This window comes from Artemia sp. Qi Xiang Cuo, chromosome 3 (assembly GCF_049724085.1).
Source record: "Artemia sp. Qi Xiang Cuo chromosome 3, ASM4972408v1, whole genome shotgun sequence".
NCBI classification, from domain to species: Eukaryota; Metazoa; Arthropoda; class Branchiopoda; order Anostraca; family Artemiidae; genus Artemia; species Artemia sp. Qi Xiang Cuo.
In genome coordinates this window covers 91,986,799-92,006,894 of record NC_142796.1, presented here as the reverse complement: position 1 = coordinate 92,006,894, position 20,096 = coordinate 91,986,799, and the positions used below count along the sequence as shown (strand labels likewise).

Sequence of the window (20,096 nt, the reverse complement as noted above, 5' to 3'; positions counted from 1 at the left end):
CATCAATTACGCATCATGCTACATTTACTCCCATGCTACATGAAAATTTACGGAAAAATTTACTCCCTTAAATTATTGTAGTTATTCTTGTCGATGAAATCAAATTACGCATCAAACATTTACTCCCATGCTACATGAAAATTTACGTGAAAATTTACTCCCTTAAATTATTGTAGTTATTCCTGTCGACGAAATCAAATTACGCATCATTACGCATCATGCTATGTTTTCACCCAAGCAATGAGAAAATTTACGGGAAAATTTACTCCCTTAGATTATTGTAGTTATTCTTGTCGATGAAATCAAATTATGCATCAATTACGCATCATGCAACATTTACTCCCATGTTACATGAAAATTTACTCCAGTGGTATATTGTGGTTACTCTTGTCGATAAAATCAAATTACGCATCAACTACGCATAATGCTACATTTACTCCCATGCTACATGAAAGTTTACGGGAAAATTTACTCCCTTAAATTATTGTAGTTATTCTTGTCGATGAAATCAAATTACGCATTAATTACGCATCATGCAACATTTACTCCAATGCTACATGAAAATTTACGGGAAAATTTACTCCCTTAAATTATTGTAGTTATTATTGTCGATGAAATCAAATTACGCATCAATTACGCATCATGCTACATTTACTCCCATGCTACATGAAAATTTACTCCAATGGTATATTTTGGTTACTCTTGTCGATAAAATCAAATTACGCATCATTACGCATCATGCTACATTTACACCCAAGCTACATGAAAATTTACGGGAAAATTTACTCCCTTAAATTATTGTAGTTATTCTTGTCGATGAAATCAAATTACGCATCATGCTACATTTACTCCCATGCTACAAGAAAATTTACTCCCATGTTATATTGTAGTTACCCTTGTCGATAAAATCAAATTACGCATCATGCTACATCTACTCCCATGCTACATGAAAATTTAAAGAAAAATTTACTCCCTTAAATTATTGTAGTTATTATTGTCGATGAAATCAAATTACGCATCAATTACGCATCATGCTACATTTACTCCCATGCTACATGAAAATTTACTCCCATGGTATATTGTAGTTACTCTTGTCGATAAAATCAAATTACGCATCAATTACGCATAATGGTACATTTACTCCCATACTACATGAAAATTTATTCCCATACAATATTGTAGTTACTCTTGTCGGTGAAATCAAATTAAGCATCAATTACGCATCATGCTACATTTACTCCCATGCTACATGACAATTTACGGGGAAATTTACTCCCTTAAATTATTGTAGTTATTCTTGTCGATGAAATCAAATTATGCATCATGCAACATTTACTCCCATGCTACATGAAAATTTATGGGAAAATTTACTCCCTTAAATTATTGTAGTTATTCTTATCGATGAAATCAAATTAGGCATCAATTAAGCATCATGCAACATTTACTCCCATGCTACATGAAAATTTACGGGAAAATTTACTCCCTTAAATTATTGTAGTAGTGGAGGAAAAATACGGTTTGACCTCGGGGAAATTGCAACAGAATTTTTTTTCACACCAAAATGTTCAGAAAAATCAGCTTAATCACACAGCAAAATAATCCCCCCGAATCCCCCTTGCACAATTACCCAAAATCCCCCTTGAAGGGGGAAAATAAGGGGGGAAATCAGAATTTCTATTTGGACGTATTTTTGGGCTTAAGTGGTCGTTTTCTATCAAATCAAGCATGAAGAATCCGAATCCGACGTCAGAAATCACGTTTTTCGTACCCCAGTATGAATTTTTACCTTCACGAAACGGGGGGGGGGGGTAAAGTACGCAGATCATTATTTGCCGGATTCCTGCGGCTAAAGGATCATTTTATATCAAATAAAGTACCTTATTGCCAAAAATGAGGTCAAAAAGTAGTTTGTTTTTTTTACTGTTTACCTCATTTCCACCTTTAAGGGGCCTGTAATATGAGTGGTTGCCAAGTATAATATCTTGAAAAACCACTTTTTTAATCGAGATCAAAACTTCAGATCAATCAGTTATAAAAGAAAACGTTTAGAACTCAGGTAAATTAATCACAAGAACATTTTGATTTTAAAGCACAACCTAAAGCTAATTCTTCTTCCTGCTCGTATTCATTATCGTCCTCATCCTGTCTTGCTGTAGCGTTAGTACATAACACCCCTTTACATTCCCCTCAGGCAAAGCTGCAGGGCAAACCGTTCCGACGGCAGCTGCATCTGAGTGACTCGCACCCGCTGGTGCACTGGCACCACACCATCTTCAGTAGACTCTCCAGTGCTGGGGAAGCATCTGTCATAAAGGGAAGATACATATTCCGTGACGAAGAAAGGCGCCAACCCCACTCTTTGGGCTTTAATGAATTTGACGTGTCTTGCCACTTCATTATTTGAAAATAGCACCTGCAAAAGGGATACTTTGCGGCACCCAAAGTCGGTGGAAGCCGCTCTGCCTGAAAAAAAGCATTTGCACTTGCAACCCGCATTGTGAATGCTCGCACCCGTACATCCTTCAGGGTCTTCTCATTGCTTTTCCCTTTGCATATGCGGAGCAAAGCTTTCTCTCCAGCTTCGGCAATCTTCTGGTGGTTGGATCCTGGTGTCATGAAGATCTTGCAAGCATCCTTAAAAATCCCATCTTTAAGTGACAAGGAAATCACTGCTGGTTTCCCTACAACGTGAAGTCTAAATGTTGAATCGCAGCCAGACATTGCTTGGCAAACGAGTAGATTTTATGCTGCTTCAGTTCCTAGTTTGTTCTTGATCCTTTTTATGTCGTACACTCATCCATTATTTCCATGTGTGTCTGTCTGTATAAAGATATCACATGCATCAAGCTTGGCATGGTACAGCAGAAGGACTAACAGGTCGGTATCATTCCCAATCAAAGTGGTCGATGAAGTTTCAGCGCAACTGACTGCAGTTTGAACAACTAAGACATCGGCATCATCCTGAGCATGTAGAACCTTGCATCCTGAGTTCACCAGCCTCTCAGTAAGTAGGTCGATGAAGCGTTGTTTATTTTTGGGATTTCTCATAAATTCCTCCTTACTTTTGGCGATCTTCATGTTAGGAGAGAATTCAATCGTTGCACACGACAAACATTTGGTTCTCTTCAGCTGTGTGCAATTTTTCGTCGTCGGTGTATCAGTGTAAGAGTCAAAACTACCGCTGCCTGGCCGAAATGTCTTGTGACGTAATCTACGTAAGATCTGGCCATCTCAGAATATGTGGATACGGCAGTCCACGGGATTTTATGGACTAGCCAGCCACTGTCCAAAACTCTGTGGAAGGATGGCAATGTCATTCGACCCTTAAGTCCCTCAGTTTTTCTCAGTGCATTTGTTAGAGAGGCTTTGTGGGCTGTCCTCATCACCTCGAATGAACTAAAGAGCGATGGTGGAAAAGTACAGAGCTCGAACGATAGAACCTCATTCAAGTCAGAACCATTATTGCTAGCCACTGCAGCTAGGCGTTGAAAGATTAGAGCAGGGTCGACCATTACCCTCTTGCTGTCTATCACCACAGATGACTTCTCAGCCATATCTACAGCTTTCTCTTACCTCCTGAAAACATATTTGCCAATGTCTTTCGCTTCCATATCCTTCAGAGTCGTGTATACCAGATTTTGCATTGTCTAAGTTTAAAGACAATGAAGCACGGACACCAGTAACCCCGTTCAACAGCTGTAAATACTGCCTGAAGGGTTCTAGGGGCTCAATGTGTCGAGCTATCTTTTCAATGTCCGCCATGTCTCTAGCTCTCCTCGAAGATATCACTTCTGCGTGATTTTCAATAGTCAACTCCGCGAGGCCAGTCAGTTTCTGCATGCGTCCGTTAACTAGAACCAAAGTAGGCATAGCAGATGTCCAAAATGTCTGCTGTAATTCAGTCATGCCTCTACCTCTCGTCGGACCGCCACTCGTTTTCATACTTCTCATTAACGTCTGTTCGACCACCAAATCACGAGAAAGTGCTGCCCAGTAGTTGTCAGTTCTTCGGATGAACAGGTATTCCTGTAACGTTCTGTACTGCCCTGGATTGTCTTTCCTCAACTCAAACATCGACTGCACTAACAGCCAAGTATACTTCGTGTAAATATTGTGGCCGTAAGCAGAAAATCATGTATGCAATTCCAACAACGACTGTAGATAAAGCTCAAGGTTGCCACTTCGTTCACCTCTCAGGTTCTTTCTCAGGATTCCAAGTAGGTCTATATACTGAAACCAAAGACGGGCAGTTCTGGACTCGGATAATCGTTCTTTTGCCCTTTGAACTATTTCATAGATAAGCTCTGCTGCTTCCGACACCTGCACTCCGTCGATGTCATCTCCTTCAAGGAGAGACTCGTACGCCGTTTTGCTCTGGTAGCATGTCATTGCCATCAAACGCTCTGTTACCGAGTTCTGATGATAAAAGGTTCGCATAAAGGGCTACCTCCAACAGACCATGGCCTTTCACTGCACGAGAGTCAGCTTTGCCTTGTAACATACTACGCCCAGTGTTAGGCGCATATACTTGACTTAGGATTTCCAAATGTCCCGGGTCCACCCTTAAGGAAGCCAATGGCTCCTAGGAAACTAATGCGTGTGTGAAATCCACCCAGGAGAACAATAGCATTTCTTAAAGCTCTTGTGGCAGGCTCTGCATCGACGATACACTTCGCCTTCCAGTAAAGCGGTTGGTCAAAGATAATGACTAGAGTTTTTTCCAGCTCGATTAGCGCGCTCGTTAGCATACATAAGTGTAGAATAAACACAGGAGATATCGCAAGGGTTGTGGTTAATCCTTGGTAAAAAAAACGAATATTCGATGTTCCCGGATGAGGTAGCTTTTGGTGTATTGACCATATAAAGGCCGACCAGCTCATGTATGAGCTTTTGAAAAAGCCAGAGATGCGCCAGAGCGTTTCAACCTCCATTCATTGTCATAAGTGTCACCATTTTTTGTCAAGCAAACAAAAGTCCTTGGGACTTGGCGGGTTTTTGGTAAGTGTAGAATGGCATGGTGCCGATTGACTTCATCTCATTTCCACTTAGTTCTTTTCTTGGCACTGAAAGCTCCGTTGCCGGAAACTCAGGTGTAGACACTTCAATAAGACCCATTCCATGAAAAGTATTCAGGCCGTCGATAGTAGCAATATCATAATTGGCGTTGTCTCCTACATACTGAAAAAAAATGTGCTTTCTCTTTGGACTCTTCCAACAACGTTTGATATACTGCTCCACATATCTCAAATCTTTTTACCTCTGAGTAAGAAGAGCAGAAGCCGAGATTGTGCAGTTTGTCAATTAAAAACCACAGATCCCATTTTATTCTTTTTTCTTTTTTTTGCGTAAGTAAAAAAAAAAAAACAGCACAAACATTGTATATAGCCTCGAACACGCCAGTCTTCTATCAAGTACTATGTTAGATGTCTCCACTGACTATAAAGAATGACACTAAGGAATGGAAACCACAAACTGAGGGGGAGTGGAAGGGTATTCTGGAATACTGGTTTGAAATTAAACTGTTCGAGACTCGTATTCTAAGGTGCCATTCCTAGCTTGATTGGAAATGGTGAATCAACTGATAAGTGATTAAAATGACTAGTTCATGTTGGTCAACTTTCACAGTCGTTTTAGGTAAGATTAGGTACTTGACCACGTAAAATCAAGTTTTTAGCTACATTTTGGAATTCGCCGCCAATGATTTCATAGGAAACGACCAAATAATCCAGCAGCCTCATAATTTCAAGTTTTACCCCGCCACCCTCCGCCCTTTATGGATGGAAATCAGCATTAGGGTACTCAAAAATTAAAATCTGAATTCATATTTGGATTCAGCATGCTTGATTTGATAGGAAACAACTATTCAAACTCCAAAATATTAATAACCAGAAAAATCGATGTCCCCCCTCATTTTCCCCCTTCAAGGGTGAATTTGAGATACTTGTGCAAGGGGATTTGGGAGAATTTTTTTTGTGTGATTAATCTGTTTTTTCTGAGCACTTTGGTGTAAAAAAAAATTATGTTGCAATTTCCCCGAGGTTTGACCATTTTTTTCCGTATCTTTCCTCCACTATAGCTATTCTTGTCGATGAAATCAAGTTATGCATCAATTACGCATCATGCTACATTTACTCCCATGCTACATGAAAATTTACGGGAAAATAAATCCCATGCTACACTGTATAGCATATTAATAGCATATTAGTAGCAATTGATATCGTTGTTTTGCGTTAGAATATTTGAGTTTTTAGTATATCCTGAATTTTCAAACTGAAAATGCACTAACAGCCAACAGTTTTTCTTTACTTGATTTTAAAGACACTAAGTACGAAACACTATTGGATTTAGGGTGCTTTAACTATTTAATTAATACCTAGGGCCTTCTTGAATCAAAAATGGTCTCTAAACGGAGCTAGAGCCTTATACATTGTTGTTACTTGCTTATTTATGGGAGCTGGGCCTTATATTTTAAAAGAGATGTGCGCCTTTTAACATAGATACATAATCTAAAAAAACTCAAATTGAATAATATGAAATTGGGGCCTTTTGACTTATGGGGCAGTTTAGTTACACTTCTCGATGAGATCAAATTACGCATCAAACACAACATCGATTATGCACTTCTTTGGTAATGCATCGAGTTGATCATTTCTCAACTTTTAATCATAAAATTTGAGACTGACCATTCCAAGTAGAGATTAAAGGCATAATTTTTGGAAACTAGAAAAAATTTAAGCTTGGAATAGGAATTTTCCTATCTGTAACAGAAACCTGGCAAAAGATACAAAGACATGGTATAAGCAAAAATGGTTGGGAACCAACTAGTGTTGACGCAGCAAACTATTAAAACCAGTTTTTTGTCAAATCAATTTTCCGGTGTTGTAAATACAAATTTAAAATCAAGAAAAAACCATGTCACACATAAATCTCGGCTTTTTATAGACAGGTTTGCCTATGGTTTGGCTTGAGCTTTACTCTCATTTGGGTTGTGATCAGGGGCGTAATTTGCCCCCCCTCCTTATCTGAGATTTAGCGTTTTCAAACATCTTGTCAAAACTAAGGTAGACCTACATTATTTTAGCATCTATAGTAACAAATTAGTTTCTTTAGTATAGCTTTGACTTTATGCTACTATATGGATTATTTTTCATTTGGTCATTTCACTTGGCTTGAGAGAATCGGCTCCAACTTTGCCCCCTCCTGGATTTTATCGAATTACGCACATAATTGTGACGGTATTTTTTTTAGAATAATGAGGAAATAGAGTAGACTAATGGCAAGGGCGTATTCAGAAAATTTTGTTCACGGGAGAAGGTATTTTTTGGGGGAGAAAGTAAAGAAAAAACTTTACAAAGTCTTACTTAGGCATCACAAATTTATTTATATGCATTCTTTTTACTGTTTAACGGGTCGGTCAAAAATTTCGGGAGGTTAGGGGTGTTTAAACCCGTTAACTCATTTCCCCCGATACGGCATTGATGAACTGCGTTTTTTTATGCTTTGTTTTTCCTTTTTCTTTTTTTACTGTGAGTTTTACCCATGTACGGTCCACTTTGGGTATGTTGGTAATTTTTTTTTTTTATGAAACCACTACCTTCAGAAATAAATGGAGTTGGAGAGGGTGTGCTTTTCTACGTAACTGACTCAAAATTACAGTCCAGATTTGAGTACAAACCATATTATTCAATAAAACAAGACCAAAACTGCTACACTATAAATCTAACTTAAAACAAGAAACTGATATTTACATGTTTTAAGCCAGATTCAGCGATCTTGGCCCTTTCCCCTTGAATTTGCAATCTGGTTTTTGTGAGGTCCAGAGGATACGTCACTGCAAAATACAGTTATTCAAATAGGTCAATACAAAAAGTAAATAAAACAGCTAAACTACAACGAAATCAAGGTGCTAAAAATAAATGCACATAATTTCCGCGTGAAATACAACCCACATGAAGAGCTGTCAATTGGAGGAGAGAGGTATGTACCTCCATTAAATTATTTTTGCCACCCCTCCCCCACCTTTAGAAAAATATATTTTTTGCATTTACACAAACAAAAATTTAAAATAAAATTCCGCCCGAGATCTTGGAAAAACATTCCTCCCCACCCCCATCCATAACCTACGTGTGCGTGAATTAACGTCACTGCCCACATGAATACCATTGAAATATTAGATGTCTAGAAATATCTAGTTAGAAATATCTAGAAAATATGTACTTAGAAATTTATATGTATAATCATATCTAGTTAGAAAACATGTAGCAAATCTCTTTAAATTAACTCCGTCAAAAAATGCCAAGAGAATATTTACTGATTTTGTTTGGAAGCAAACGTTTAAGTTAAACTTCATTGAGTTAAACTTCATTAAGTTAGACCTCCTTAAACTTCATTGAATTTCTGGTTTTCTGCTTTTTTTCTGTGTTGTGCTTGTAGCGATGATTATGTTCCGAAACAATTCCCGTAAAAATTTCGAGGAGAGGTGGGCAAGGAATTTTTATGATGTCTGTTTAATGAGAACATAAAGGAAATAGATTTTCCAATATCAAGGTGGCAATTGCTCCACCTCTTCTGCCCCCCAAGGCACCCCCGTTTACGCCACTGATTGTTTATTGTCCTTTTTTCAACAATTCTCAACTAATTTCTTAAACTTGACTCTAAAATATAAAAAACAGTGCACGCCAAATTCCAAAGATTTAATTCTAAATGGCTAGAACTGAAACTCGTCTATGAAATGATTGGAAAGTTTTCGTTATTCGTTGATAAAGTTAAAATAATAACTTTAAAAGTACACTGTTTTGACGTACAACATATACTTAAAACTGTAGGAGAGCAGACAAGTTGTATACCAAAGGTTACGCGGGAACCATAAACCTCAATGCGTTTACTTAATTTAATTTATTTAATTTAATTACTTAATTTAATTAATTAATTAATGATAATTTAAGCGTGAGTGAGATCATACCCCAACTCTTGTTTGTGGCGATTTTTGTTCATTTCAAGCTTAATTTGCATATTCAATTTAAGTTTCACTCTTTTTAAGATATATTTATTAATTTACATTAAAATCTATTGTATGTTTGTTTGCATTGATTATTTATTTAATTTCTCTTCGTTTTAAGTTTCATTTATACTTCAATAGGAAAATATTTTTTTTCGTTTTAAGCTTGATTTTCATATTCAATCTAAGCATTAATCGATTTAAGATCTATTTATTCATTTATATTATTACTTGTTGTATGTTTTTGCTTATGATTGTTTATTTAATTTCTGTTTGTTTTGGGTTTCATTTATTCTTTAATAGTAATTTCTGGTCGTTTTGAGTTTGAATTTTAAAAGGTATTTGTGTCTGCTGAGCTTAAGTTTAAAATGACCTTTACTTTTCTTTGAAAAACTTATTTTCCGGAATTTTTTTTTAATTCATTTTTGTTCGCTTTTGATCGCAAAAAATTTCAAATTTTTAACAATTCCTTTAAAAAAAACTTTAAAAAAAATCAAATATTCATCAAAGTATCAAAACTGATATCAAAGTAACAATATCAAAGTGAAAAAATTGGTTTTGTGTCAACCTCGGACTTTTTATTATCTGATGTTTGAACTATTTTTAACAAAATTGCTATCTCAAAACTTTTATCGGATAAGTTTGGGGGAAAAGGGCGTGGGGGACTAGATTAAGCTTCGGTCTCTTTTGACTCTTTAAAAGTGAACTAGAACTTTCAATTTTCAATCAAATGAGCCCTCTCTGAAGTTTATACGAGTATCCCTTCTATAAGAACCATATATATCCCCAGAGTATAACTTACAACGCCTGTCCCTGGGCCCTGGGGGGGGGTGTCGACCCTGGAGTTTCAATATCTAATGGTTGAAATATTTTTAACAAAATGGTCACCTGAAAGTTTTATCGGATGGGTTTGTCCATCCGATACACCCGAGATCGTGGAGGATGGGAGGGGCTAGTTGCCCTCCGATCTTTTTTCACTCTGAGAAAATGAACTACAGCTTTTAATTTCCATTCAAATGAACCCTCTCTGAAGTTTATACGAGTATACCATCCATGAGAACCATATATGCCCCCAGAGAAATACTTACAATGCCTGCCCCGTCCCTGAGGGGGGGGTGTATCGAAACAGGAGTATTTCTTATCTGACCTTTGAACTATTTGTAACGAAATGACCATAGTGTTTTTGTTATATGATCTTTGAACTATTTTTAACAAAATGGCTACCTCAAATTGGGGGGGGGGGCAGTTGCCCTCTGATCACTTTTGACTCTTAAAAAAGGCGCTAGTACTCCGGATTTCTAATCGAGTGAAACATCACTCAAGTTTATGCAACGACCCCTGCGATGTAAAATGCCTCTGGGAAAAAAATAAATCTAAAGTGGGGGGTGGCTAGCCGCCCTCCAATCCCTTATTTCTCATAAAAAGTGCATTACAACTTTCAGTTCTCAACCAAATGTACCCTCTAGGAAGTTTATACGAGTATCCCTTCCATAAAAACCATATATGCTCCCAGGGCATAACTTACAACGCCTACCCCCGAGCCCTGGGGGGCTGTGTCGACACCCGAGTTTTTTGTTATCATAACTTTGAACTATTTTTTAAAAAATGACTATATCAAAATTTTTATCTGATGCATTTAGGGCGTGGAGGAGGGGGGCTAGTAGCCCTCTGATCTCTTTTGATTCTTAAAAGTGAACAAGAATTTTCAATTTCCAATCAAATGAGCCCACTCCGAAGTTTATACGAGCATCCCTTCCATAAGAACTATATATGACCCTAGAGCATTAATCATAACGCCTGCCTCCGGGCCCTGGTGGGTTCCGTCGACGCAGAAATTTTTCTTATCTGACCCTTGAACTATTTTTAATGAAATGGGTATTATAAAAATTTTATCGGATGGGCTTAGGGAAAAAAGGGTGTGTGGGGGGGCTAGCTTCTCTTGGACATCTTTTGACTCTTCAAAATTTAACACTAAATTTCAGTTCCCAATCAAATAATCCCATTTCGAAGCTTGAACGGGATTTTCTTTGAAAATAGCCATTTACACCTCCAGGACATAACTCAAAGTACCTTCTTCCTGGGCTCTGGGGGGCGTGCTTGTTATCTAATTTTTGATCGGTTTACAAAGAACAGGCTATCTCAAAATTTGTAGCGGACGGGTTTGGGGAAAAAAGAACGTGGAAGGGGGCTAGTTTGACTATCTTGACTCTTAAAAAGTGAACTAGAACTTTCAATATCCGATCAAATGAGCCCTCTATGAAGTTTATACGAGCATCCCATTCATAAGAACCATACATGCCCTTAGGGCATAACTTAGTACGCCTTTCCCTGTGCCCTGGGGGGTCTATTGACACCGGATTTTTTCTTATCCGACCTTTGAACTATTTTTAACAAAATTTTCATCAGATGGGTTTTTAAAAAGAAAGCGTGGGGGGGGCAGATGCCCTCGGATCTCTTTTGACTATTAAAAAATGACCTCGAATTTTCAATATTCAATCAAATGAGCCCTCTCTGAAGTTTATACGAGCACCCCTTTCATACAAACAATATATGCCCCAGGGCATAGTTGCCCTCCAATCTCTTTGGACTCTAGAGAACTGAACTAGAACTTTCAATTTCCAATCAAATGAGCCATCTCTGAATTTTTACGAGCATCCCTTCAATAAGAACCATATATTCCCCCAAAGCATAACTTACAATACCTGCCCTCAGGCCTTGCGGGGCTGTGTTGACCCCTAAGTTTTCGTTATATGGTCTTTGAACTATTTAAAACAAATCTATCTCAAATTTCTTATCGGATGGGTTTGAGGAAAAAAGGGCGAAGAGGTGGGGGGAGCTAGGTGCCCTGCAATCTCTTTTGACTCTTAAAAGGTGAACTAGAACTTTCAATTTCCAATCAAATGATCCCTCTTTGAAGTTAATACGAGCATCCCTTCTATAAGACCCATATATGCCCCCAGGGCATAACTTATAACGCCTGCCCTCGGGCCCTGGTGGGTTGTGTCGACACTGGAATTTTTTTTATATGATCATTGAACTATTTTTAACAAAATAACTGTCTTTAAATTTTATTGGATGCTTTTGGGAAACAAGGGTTTGGGGGGAGCGCTAGTTACCCTCCAATATCTTTGATGCTTAAAAAGTAAACTAGAACTTTCAATTTCCAATCAAATGAGCCTCTCAGAAGTTTATACGAGCATTCTTATAAACCTTGCCTTATGCCCCAGGGCATAACTTATAACCCTTGCCCTTGAAGACTGTGGGGGGAGTGTCCTGCTCAAACATGTAATTTCCACAACTTTCAACTACGTTGAACTAAATGGCTGAATAAAAATTTTGATTGGATGTGTTTGGGGAAAAGGTGGGCGTGGAAGGGGTGTCAGTTGCCTTAGAATCACTTCTGACTATTAAAAAGGGAACTAGCCATTTAAATTTTTAATAGAAAAATTTCTGAAGTTTCTACGACAACGTTGTCTTTACAAAACCTTATATGCCCCAAGGGCATAACTTACAACCCTTGCCCTGAGGGCTGTGGGGGAGTTGTCATCCTCAAAGACCTAATTTCCAGAACTTAAAACTACGTTTAATAAAATGGTCGTCTCAAAATTTTGATTGGATGTGTTTGGGGAACAGGTGGGCGTGAAGGGGGGGCTAGTTGCCCTCCGATCACTTTTGACTATTAAAAAGGGCAGTAGACCTTTGAATTTCCAATCGAATGAGCTTTTTTGAAGTTTCTACGACAACGCCTTCTATAAATACCTCATAGGCCCTCAGGGCATAAATTAAAATCCTTTCCCTGAGGGTTTTGGGGGAGTATCCTTCTCAAAAACATATTTTCTATCTGGAAATCAACTACGCTGAACAAAATGGTTATCTCAAAATTGGGGGAATGCGGGGTGGGGGGGCTAGTTACCCTCCAATCGCTTTCGACTATTAAAAAGGGCCCTTTGAATTTCCAATCGAATGAGCCTTTTTTGAAGTTTCTACGACAACGCCTTCTAGAAAAACCTTATATGCCCCCAGCCCATAACTTAAAACCCTTGCCCTGAGGGTTGTGGGGGACTGTCCTCCTCAAAAACATATTTTCTATCTGGAAATTGACTACGCTGAACAAAATGGCTGTCTCAAAATTTTGATTAGATGTGTTTGGAAGAATGATGGGCGTTGAGGGGGGGGGGCTAGTTGCCCTCCAATCACTTTTGACTATTAAAAGGGGCACTAGAATTCTCGATTTAAAATCGAATGAGCCCCCTTTGAAGTTTCTACGACGACCCCTTCCATATGAAGTACCTGAGGGGAAAAAAATAATAAATAATAAAACATTAGAGCCGTATGGCCTTTACTATAGACAACACTATAACGTTGCCTCTGATTTGGATTAACCTAACTTCTTGTGTGTGGTCGGTATAATGCACAAGTACAAATTTATACATTGATAGTATTTATATAAATTTATTTAATTCGTATTTTATAAAATTGTAGTAATTTTATTATAATAAATAGTATAATTTATAGTATGGTATATGAAAAGTGTAGCATAATATTATGGTTACAATATTATGATTATTATAATAATTTATCATAAGAAATAAAATATTTATTCGTTTTAAGAGATTATTTAATTAGATAATTCATGGATTTATAATGAATTAAATAATAGCATTTAAACAAATAGATTTATTTTATAATAGCTGTTTAAATGAATTTAAATATACTTATAAGAAATTTATTTAAAAATTATCAAGACCTACCACAGTCAAACCAAAACTGAAAGGGTGGACAGACGTAGCGCGACACAAGTGTATAAAGTTTTTAGATAGCTAATTTTGATTTTTCCATTGTTGTTAATTTTAAAACTTTTAAACAGCGAGAACTAACTGAAGGTACTTATTCTTTTTTTTTCTTTTAGAAGCAAAGCCATTGATCAACTTTTGACTTCGCAAGTGTATAGGAATTTACCCTAGAAATTAGACCTGACACTAAAAAATACATATGGAAGATAAAATAATCTCGAAGCCAATTTGACAAAATCTACATAGAATATAAACATACTCCTTACTCATACCAATATAGAATACCATATATAATGTACACATACTCATTATTTAATCACTTAAGTCAACACCAACAAATCCTGAATATTATGTGTGATTCTTTTATATCCAGTCAAAGGGCATTTAGCTGTCAGAGCTTGTACCAGAGCAGCAAGTTTTGAGTTTTGAGTCGTTTTCAATTCACCCCAGGGCACTAGTTCACAAAGTTTAGGGGGAGAGGGGCAAGAATTTTTTACTTTTTTATGAAAATACCAAGAAAAAGAATTTTGCAAAGCCTATGAAATGGCATTTTTTCATGTTTTTAAATAAAAAAAAAAAAACATCAAAATACGTATTTTTCAAATTGTGAGGGCCCATAGCCCCCCCCCCCAATAGGAGGCTCTGGATTCACACTATATATATTTATATATATATATATATATATATATATATATATATATATATATATATATATATATATATATATATATATATATATATATATATATATATATATATGTGTGTGTTGGGGTTCCACCCCTGTTTCTTTTCCTTTCAGATAAATGACCTGTTTTCGTTCCTTAATTACATTTGCTTAGATTTGAGTATAGTATAATTCTCAATGACAATTTAAAAGTCTCATTACTAAGCTATAGTTGTGTTGCAATAAGTAAGCTTTGAAGTAAATTCTATTTTGGACTTCCTGGTTTGGAGTCATTGAATAATAAAGCTAAAAGGTAGAATTGGTTTTGAATGGGGATTGGGAGGATTGGCTGGGCCAAGCGAAGGTCCACCCCTATGAACAGTTGCTGTAAAGAATATTATTTTTGAGTTAGTCTGCATTTAGACCCCGTTCGGGGAAGCATATGTTTTTGGTTGTTATAGGTGACCGTTTGGAACAATACAAGTAAGGTATTTTCTACAAACTGTGTACTAGTTTTCCCGGAACCCAGGCAGGGTAGGAATAGAGCTACGAGATACCGTCATTATTATATTGACAGGGGGGTTTGTTACCTTCAAGGAGAGAGCTAGAGATTTTCAGTGGTAGCCCAGGGCCGGTACACTTGGCTTTAGAAAGTGGCCATTTGACCAGTCGATCACGTTATCATACCCTGGGACAGGGTATACTGTAAATAGGGTAGTAGCAAACCAGATATTTGAAGAACCGGTGTGGCAGACGCGGGCACCGCATTATAATATGAAGCTGGTGCTCTCCCGTCCAATAAGCGGTGACACCCGTACTTTACCACTCCAAATAACTGGTGGCAGCAAGAAATGGTCATATCATTAAATCTTATCAGTAAAAGAATTCCGCGTTTTCGAAGAGACAAGTTGAGTTAGCCTAGATAGTGGCCTATTGTGATTACATATAAAAAAAAATCGCAAAGAGAAATTTTTTTATTATCTGGGCTGTGCCTAGTTAGATAATAATAAGTAATAAATTTACGAATCAATATATCGCGCAACTAATTAGTGTGCAAAAATAACAGGCTAATTGACACGCGTTAATTTTTCCTGAGAGACCGGAAGTTACATTGGTGAGAGAATTTTCATTTAGACTGAAGAAGTATTTTGACGTTAACGGAATTTTGAAATAATGTCGGACAGAGATAAGATTAACTCAAGACCGAGAAGGGCGAGGGAAGCCCATAGAAAAAGTAGGAAAATAGAAAGAAAGGCTAATGTGGAGGCGTTTAGAAAGAATAGAAAAGAGAACGAAAGGGCTAGAGTAGCCTATAAAGAAAGAGACATGAAAGAAAAGAAACGTAGAAATGGAGCAGAAAAGGCCCATATGGAGGCTTTTGAGAGAGATTGACCGAAAAATTTCTGGTTTCCGGACGTATGGAGACCAATTAACCTTAAAAATGCTAGCTCTAGATTGAATAGTCGTTCTAAGATATTTAGCAACCTAGAGTTTCTAAAATTAATCTTGTCTAAAGACATTAATCATAGCAATATGGAGTTTTTGATAAGAGTAGCAGAATTCAACGGAGCTAGCAAGGCAGAAGATATTGCTTTCAAAATTCTTACGGAGGCCGATAAAAAGCACTTACAAATATTTGAAGAAATTGTTAAGGAAAACGAAAAGGAACGGTCGGCAATTGTTGACATGATTCAGAGTCATATTTACATTTTAAGAGAAGGGATGGAGGATGAAAAGACTGTTCTTAAACTTAAACAGATTATTGAGGATCTATACAAGGAAAAGGATGGGGTTCGTCCCTCTGGTGAAAAGGAAAACATTGCTTACGGGGCGTACACAACAGCACTCAAAGAAAATTTTCAACACTACGAAGAGTTAAATAAGAGGGTTGACAAATTTCAGATGGAAATTATTGGTAGGGTTCTTCTACTAATTAAGAAAAATTCTAGACCACGAAAAGTATACACCTCTACTTTACATAAAATAGTAGAAGAGAAAATAGAGGAGAAAAGACAAGAACGCATAGAGGCTGGAAGAAAAGCCAGAGAGCAAAAAGAGGAGGAAGATAGAAAACAAAGAGAGAAAGATAAAAGAGAAAGAGAGGAAGAAAGACAGGCCCGTAGGGAGGCCGATAAAAAATATTACCAGGATGTTGCAAAAACAATTGACAGACTAATGAAAACTCGTTGGGGAAATTCACAAAGGGATGTTTCATTACTAGTTACTTATAGGCCGTCGGACAGCCATAATAACTTGTCTAATAATAAACTGCGAGAAAATGGAAATTACCGAACATTAAACACTTTTTTACGGGAAAATATACAACTTCACTGACTACGGGGGGAGGTGGGCTGGCCCATACAACAAATTCGGTGGTTCCGTCGCCCTGTTAGAAAAACGAAATGCTTGATACTAAAAATGTTGATAATCCGCTAAAATTAGATTCCTTACAGCCTTTTTTTAAAAATTGCCATAATAAAGATGAGATAGTAACCTATAAGAGAACAAATTGGGCTATATACCATAATGAAGGAAACATTGACGAGTTTGTGAAATCACATAAAATAGAAGGAAAATTAAATGGAAAATTGACCGAAATGGTAATTGACTCAGGGAGTGAGCAAACTTTTTTGCGAATGAACCTAATTAAGAAGACAGAAATAGACCATAAAAATAATACTACAACAGTGTGTTATTATGGAGATAAGCACCAATGCCCGTCTGATTGGGTAAGAATAGAAATTGCAAAGAGAGACGGTACGGTCTAGAGAAAAACGATAAAAGTAGGCTTACTACCTACTCTAGCAGTGGATGTTTTAGTAGGAGGAGACTTTGGAGATATCAGAAATACAAATTTCCAGAAAATGGAAAACTTGAAAACACTTTTAACGAGTGCGAGACGCCGAAAAAAATTTGCCAAAATGAAACACTGATTGTACCAGAGAAAAAGGAGACGAAATTTATTGTACGCGCTTTTCCTCGCAAAGTTCGGGAAATTTTAGAACAATACGAAAAAACAAATGTCGGAGTTCAGTTCCCATTTGATGACAAAATATTTGTTTCTGCGGTAAGAATAAAGAAAACTAAGAAGGAGAAAAGAGATATTAAACGGAGCTACAATAAAGTAATGCAGTCAAAGACGGTGGACACTGGAGTCCAAATTCAGATCTAAGGATGATTTATTATTTTGCGCCATGGAAAAAACTGAGAACAGTGAAAAAAAACAAATAAATGCAAAAAAAGAGACAATATTTGGAGATTCAGCCTGCAGTGGCGAAAAATAAAAAAAAATTGGATGGGCTGTGCCTTGATAGCATAAATAATAGGGAGAAAAATTGGATGGGGTGTGCCTTGATAACATAAATAATAGGGAGAAAAATTGGATGGGATGTGCCTTGATAACATAAATAATAGGGGAAAAAAGAGGTCCAAGATCCATGGGGAATAAAACAAGATGATTACAAAATAAAGCTGAAGGACCTACAACGGGTTGAGGGAAAGTTGGGAGATATTGAATGTCGAGTCGGATTGAAAAAACTTGGGAAGGAATCTGAGATTAGTGCTATAAACTCAAAAGATATGTCGGTCCTTTATGAGGGGGAGGAATCCCTTGGGGAAGATCCCCTGTGGGAAGTAATGAAAGATAGCCCTTTTCCTCAATGCACAACTGGCAGACAAGTTGTGATCCCCTTACCGATGTTTTTGCTCTCTGATGTGGAGTCCTTGGGGGATCCTCTCTCCCAGTTCCTTCATATGTCACCCAAATCATTGTCTAGTAAACCTATTCTTAGTTTTTAATCTTCATGGGAACCAAAAATTATTGCCGGCAAATAGTATTCAGAAGGATATTTATCCAAATTTAATCTTCTATTAGCATCAACGCATATTCTACATCTGATTATCCCAGGGGAGGGAACCCAGAAAAAAGGCGATTCATGGTTCGCTCAAAATTTTACTACATTCCCAGTACCCTTATCGTTTTCACAGGCCTTCGCATGTTCGGCCTTGGAAATTAAGAGGCTAGTGCAGCCAATTTTTCACGATGGCTGGCATCATCATATGTGCCAGAAACTGATTCTCTGCTCCTCTCAAATGTAAATTCGTGAGAGCGAGAAAATTTTTGTTTTTGATTGTGCTGCGCACAATCATTGTCTACGAATCTGAGGGACTTCAACTTTGAAAACCAAATGCGGATGCTATACGATCTAGACCATGGTGGTCCTACAGTAGAGACGTGTTGATGACGACCGATCCAGAGCCAAGCGGTGGAAGTAGTAGCACAGACAGTGGTGGAAGAGAGAAGGCAAATGGGTTTTGTAAAGTTGAAGTTATTTGTTTATGTTTGTAAGGGTGGAACAAGGTAGCGCGTGGGCGGTCATTTATCTTATGGGGAGAGTTGTTGGGGTTCCACCCGTGTTTCTTGTCTTCTCAGATAAATGACTTGGTTTTGTTCCTTAATTACATTTGCTTAGAATTGCCTATAGTATAATTTTCAATGACAATTTAAAAGTCTCGTTGCTAAGCTAAAGTTGTTTTGCAATATTGAAGTAAATGCCATTTGGTACTTCCTGGTTTTGAGTAATTGAATAATAAATCTAAGGAAGTAGAATTGGTTTTGAATGGGGATGGAGAGGATTGGCTGGGCCAAGCAAAGGTCTACCCCTATGAACAGTTGCTGTAAAGAATATTATTTTTGAGTTAGTCTGCATTTAGACCGCGTTCGGGGAAGCATATTTTTTGGTTGTTATAAGTGACCGTTTGGAAGAATACAAGTAAGGTATTTTCAACAAACTGAGTACTAGTTTTCCCAGAACCCAGGCAGGGTAGGAATAGAGCTACGAGATACCGTCATTATTATCTTGACAGGGGGGTTTGTTACCTCCGAGGAGAGAGTTAGAGATTTTCAGTGGTAGCCCAGGGCCGGTACACTTGGCTTTAGAAAGTGGCCATTTAACCACTCGATCACGTTATTATACCCTGGGACAGGGTATACTGTAAATAGGGTAGTACCAAACCCAATATTTGCAGAACCGGTGTGGTAGACGCGGGCATCACATTATAATTTGGGGCCGGGGCTTTCCCCTCCAATAAGTGGTGACACCCGTACCTTACACACAAAATAATATATATATATATATATATATATATATATATATATATATATATATATATATATATATATATATATATATATATATATATATATATATATATATATATATATATATATATATATATATATATATATATATATATATATATATATATATATATATATATATATATATATATATATATATATATATATATATATATATATATATATATATATATATATATATATATATATATATATATATATATATATATATATATATATATATATATTATATATACAACTGATTGAAAGAATCAGTTCTAATATTTTATTTCACTGTAATTTTTATTTTCATTTTCAATGCTGTAATAACTGGAAAAGTAAATAGTTGTAACATAATTGGTTTTACAGTTATTTGCTTTAGACTTTTACAGTTAGGGAAGCGGGCAGTATCCAAACTCTTGTTTGTAGTGAAACTAAATATGTCTTTAATCGCCTTGGAAAGAACTAATAAAATGAAACTGAATATTTGATATATAATGA

At 36.9% G+C, this 20,096-nt stretch overlaps 1 protein-coding gene across 1 annotated transcript in view; it reads right to left on the bottom strand.

Moving 5' to 3' along the window:
* The window catches only part of LOC148954746 (mitochondrial uncoupling protein 4-like), a 67,988-nt gene extending 49,764 nt beyond the window's left edge, over positions 1 to 18,224 (bottom strand). The window contains exons 1-3 of the mRNA XM_089086498.1: positions 18,150 to 18,224; positions 16,745 to 16,841; positions 7,749 to 7,831 (exon numbers count right to left, since the gene is read on the bottom strand). Coding sequence (XP_088942624.1) covers positions 7,749 to 7,831; positions 16,745 to 16,841; positions 18,150 to 18,224 — 255 coding nt within the window. The remainder of the gene's footprint in view (positions 1 to 7,748; positions 7,832 to 16,744; positions 16,842 to 18,149) is intronic.
* Between the last annotated feature and the right edge of the window lie 1,872 nt (positions 18,225 to 20,096).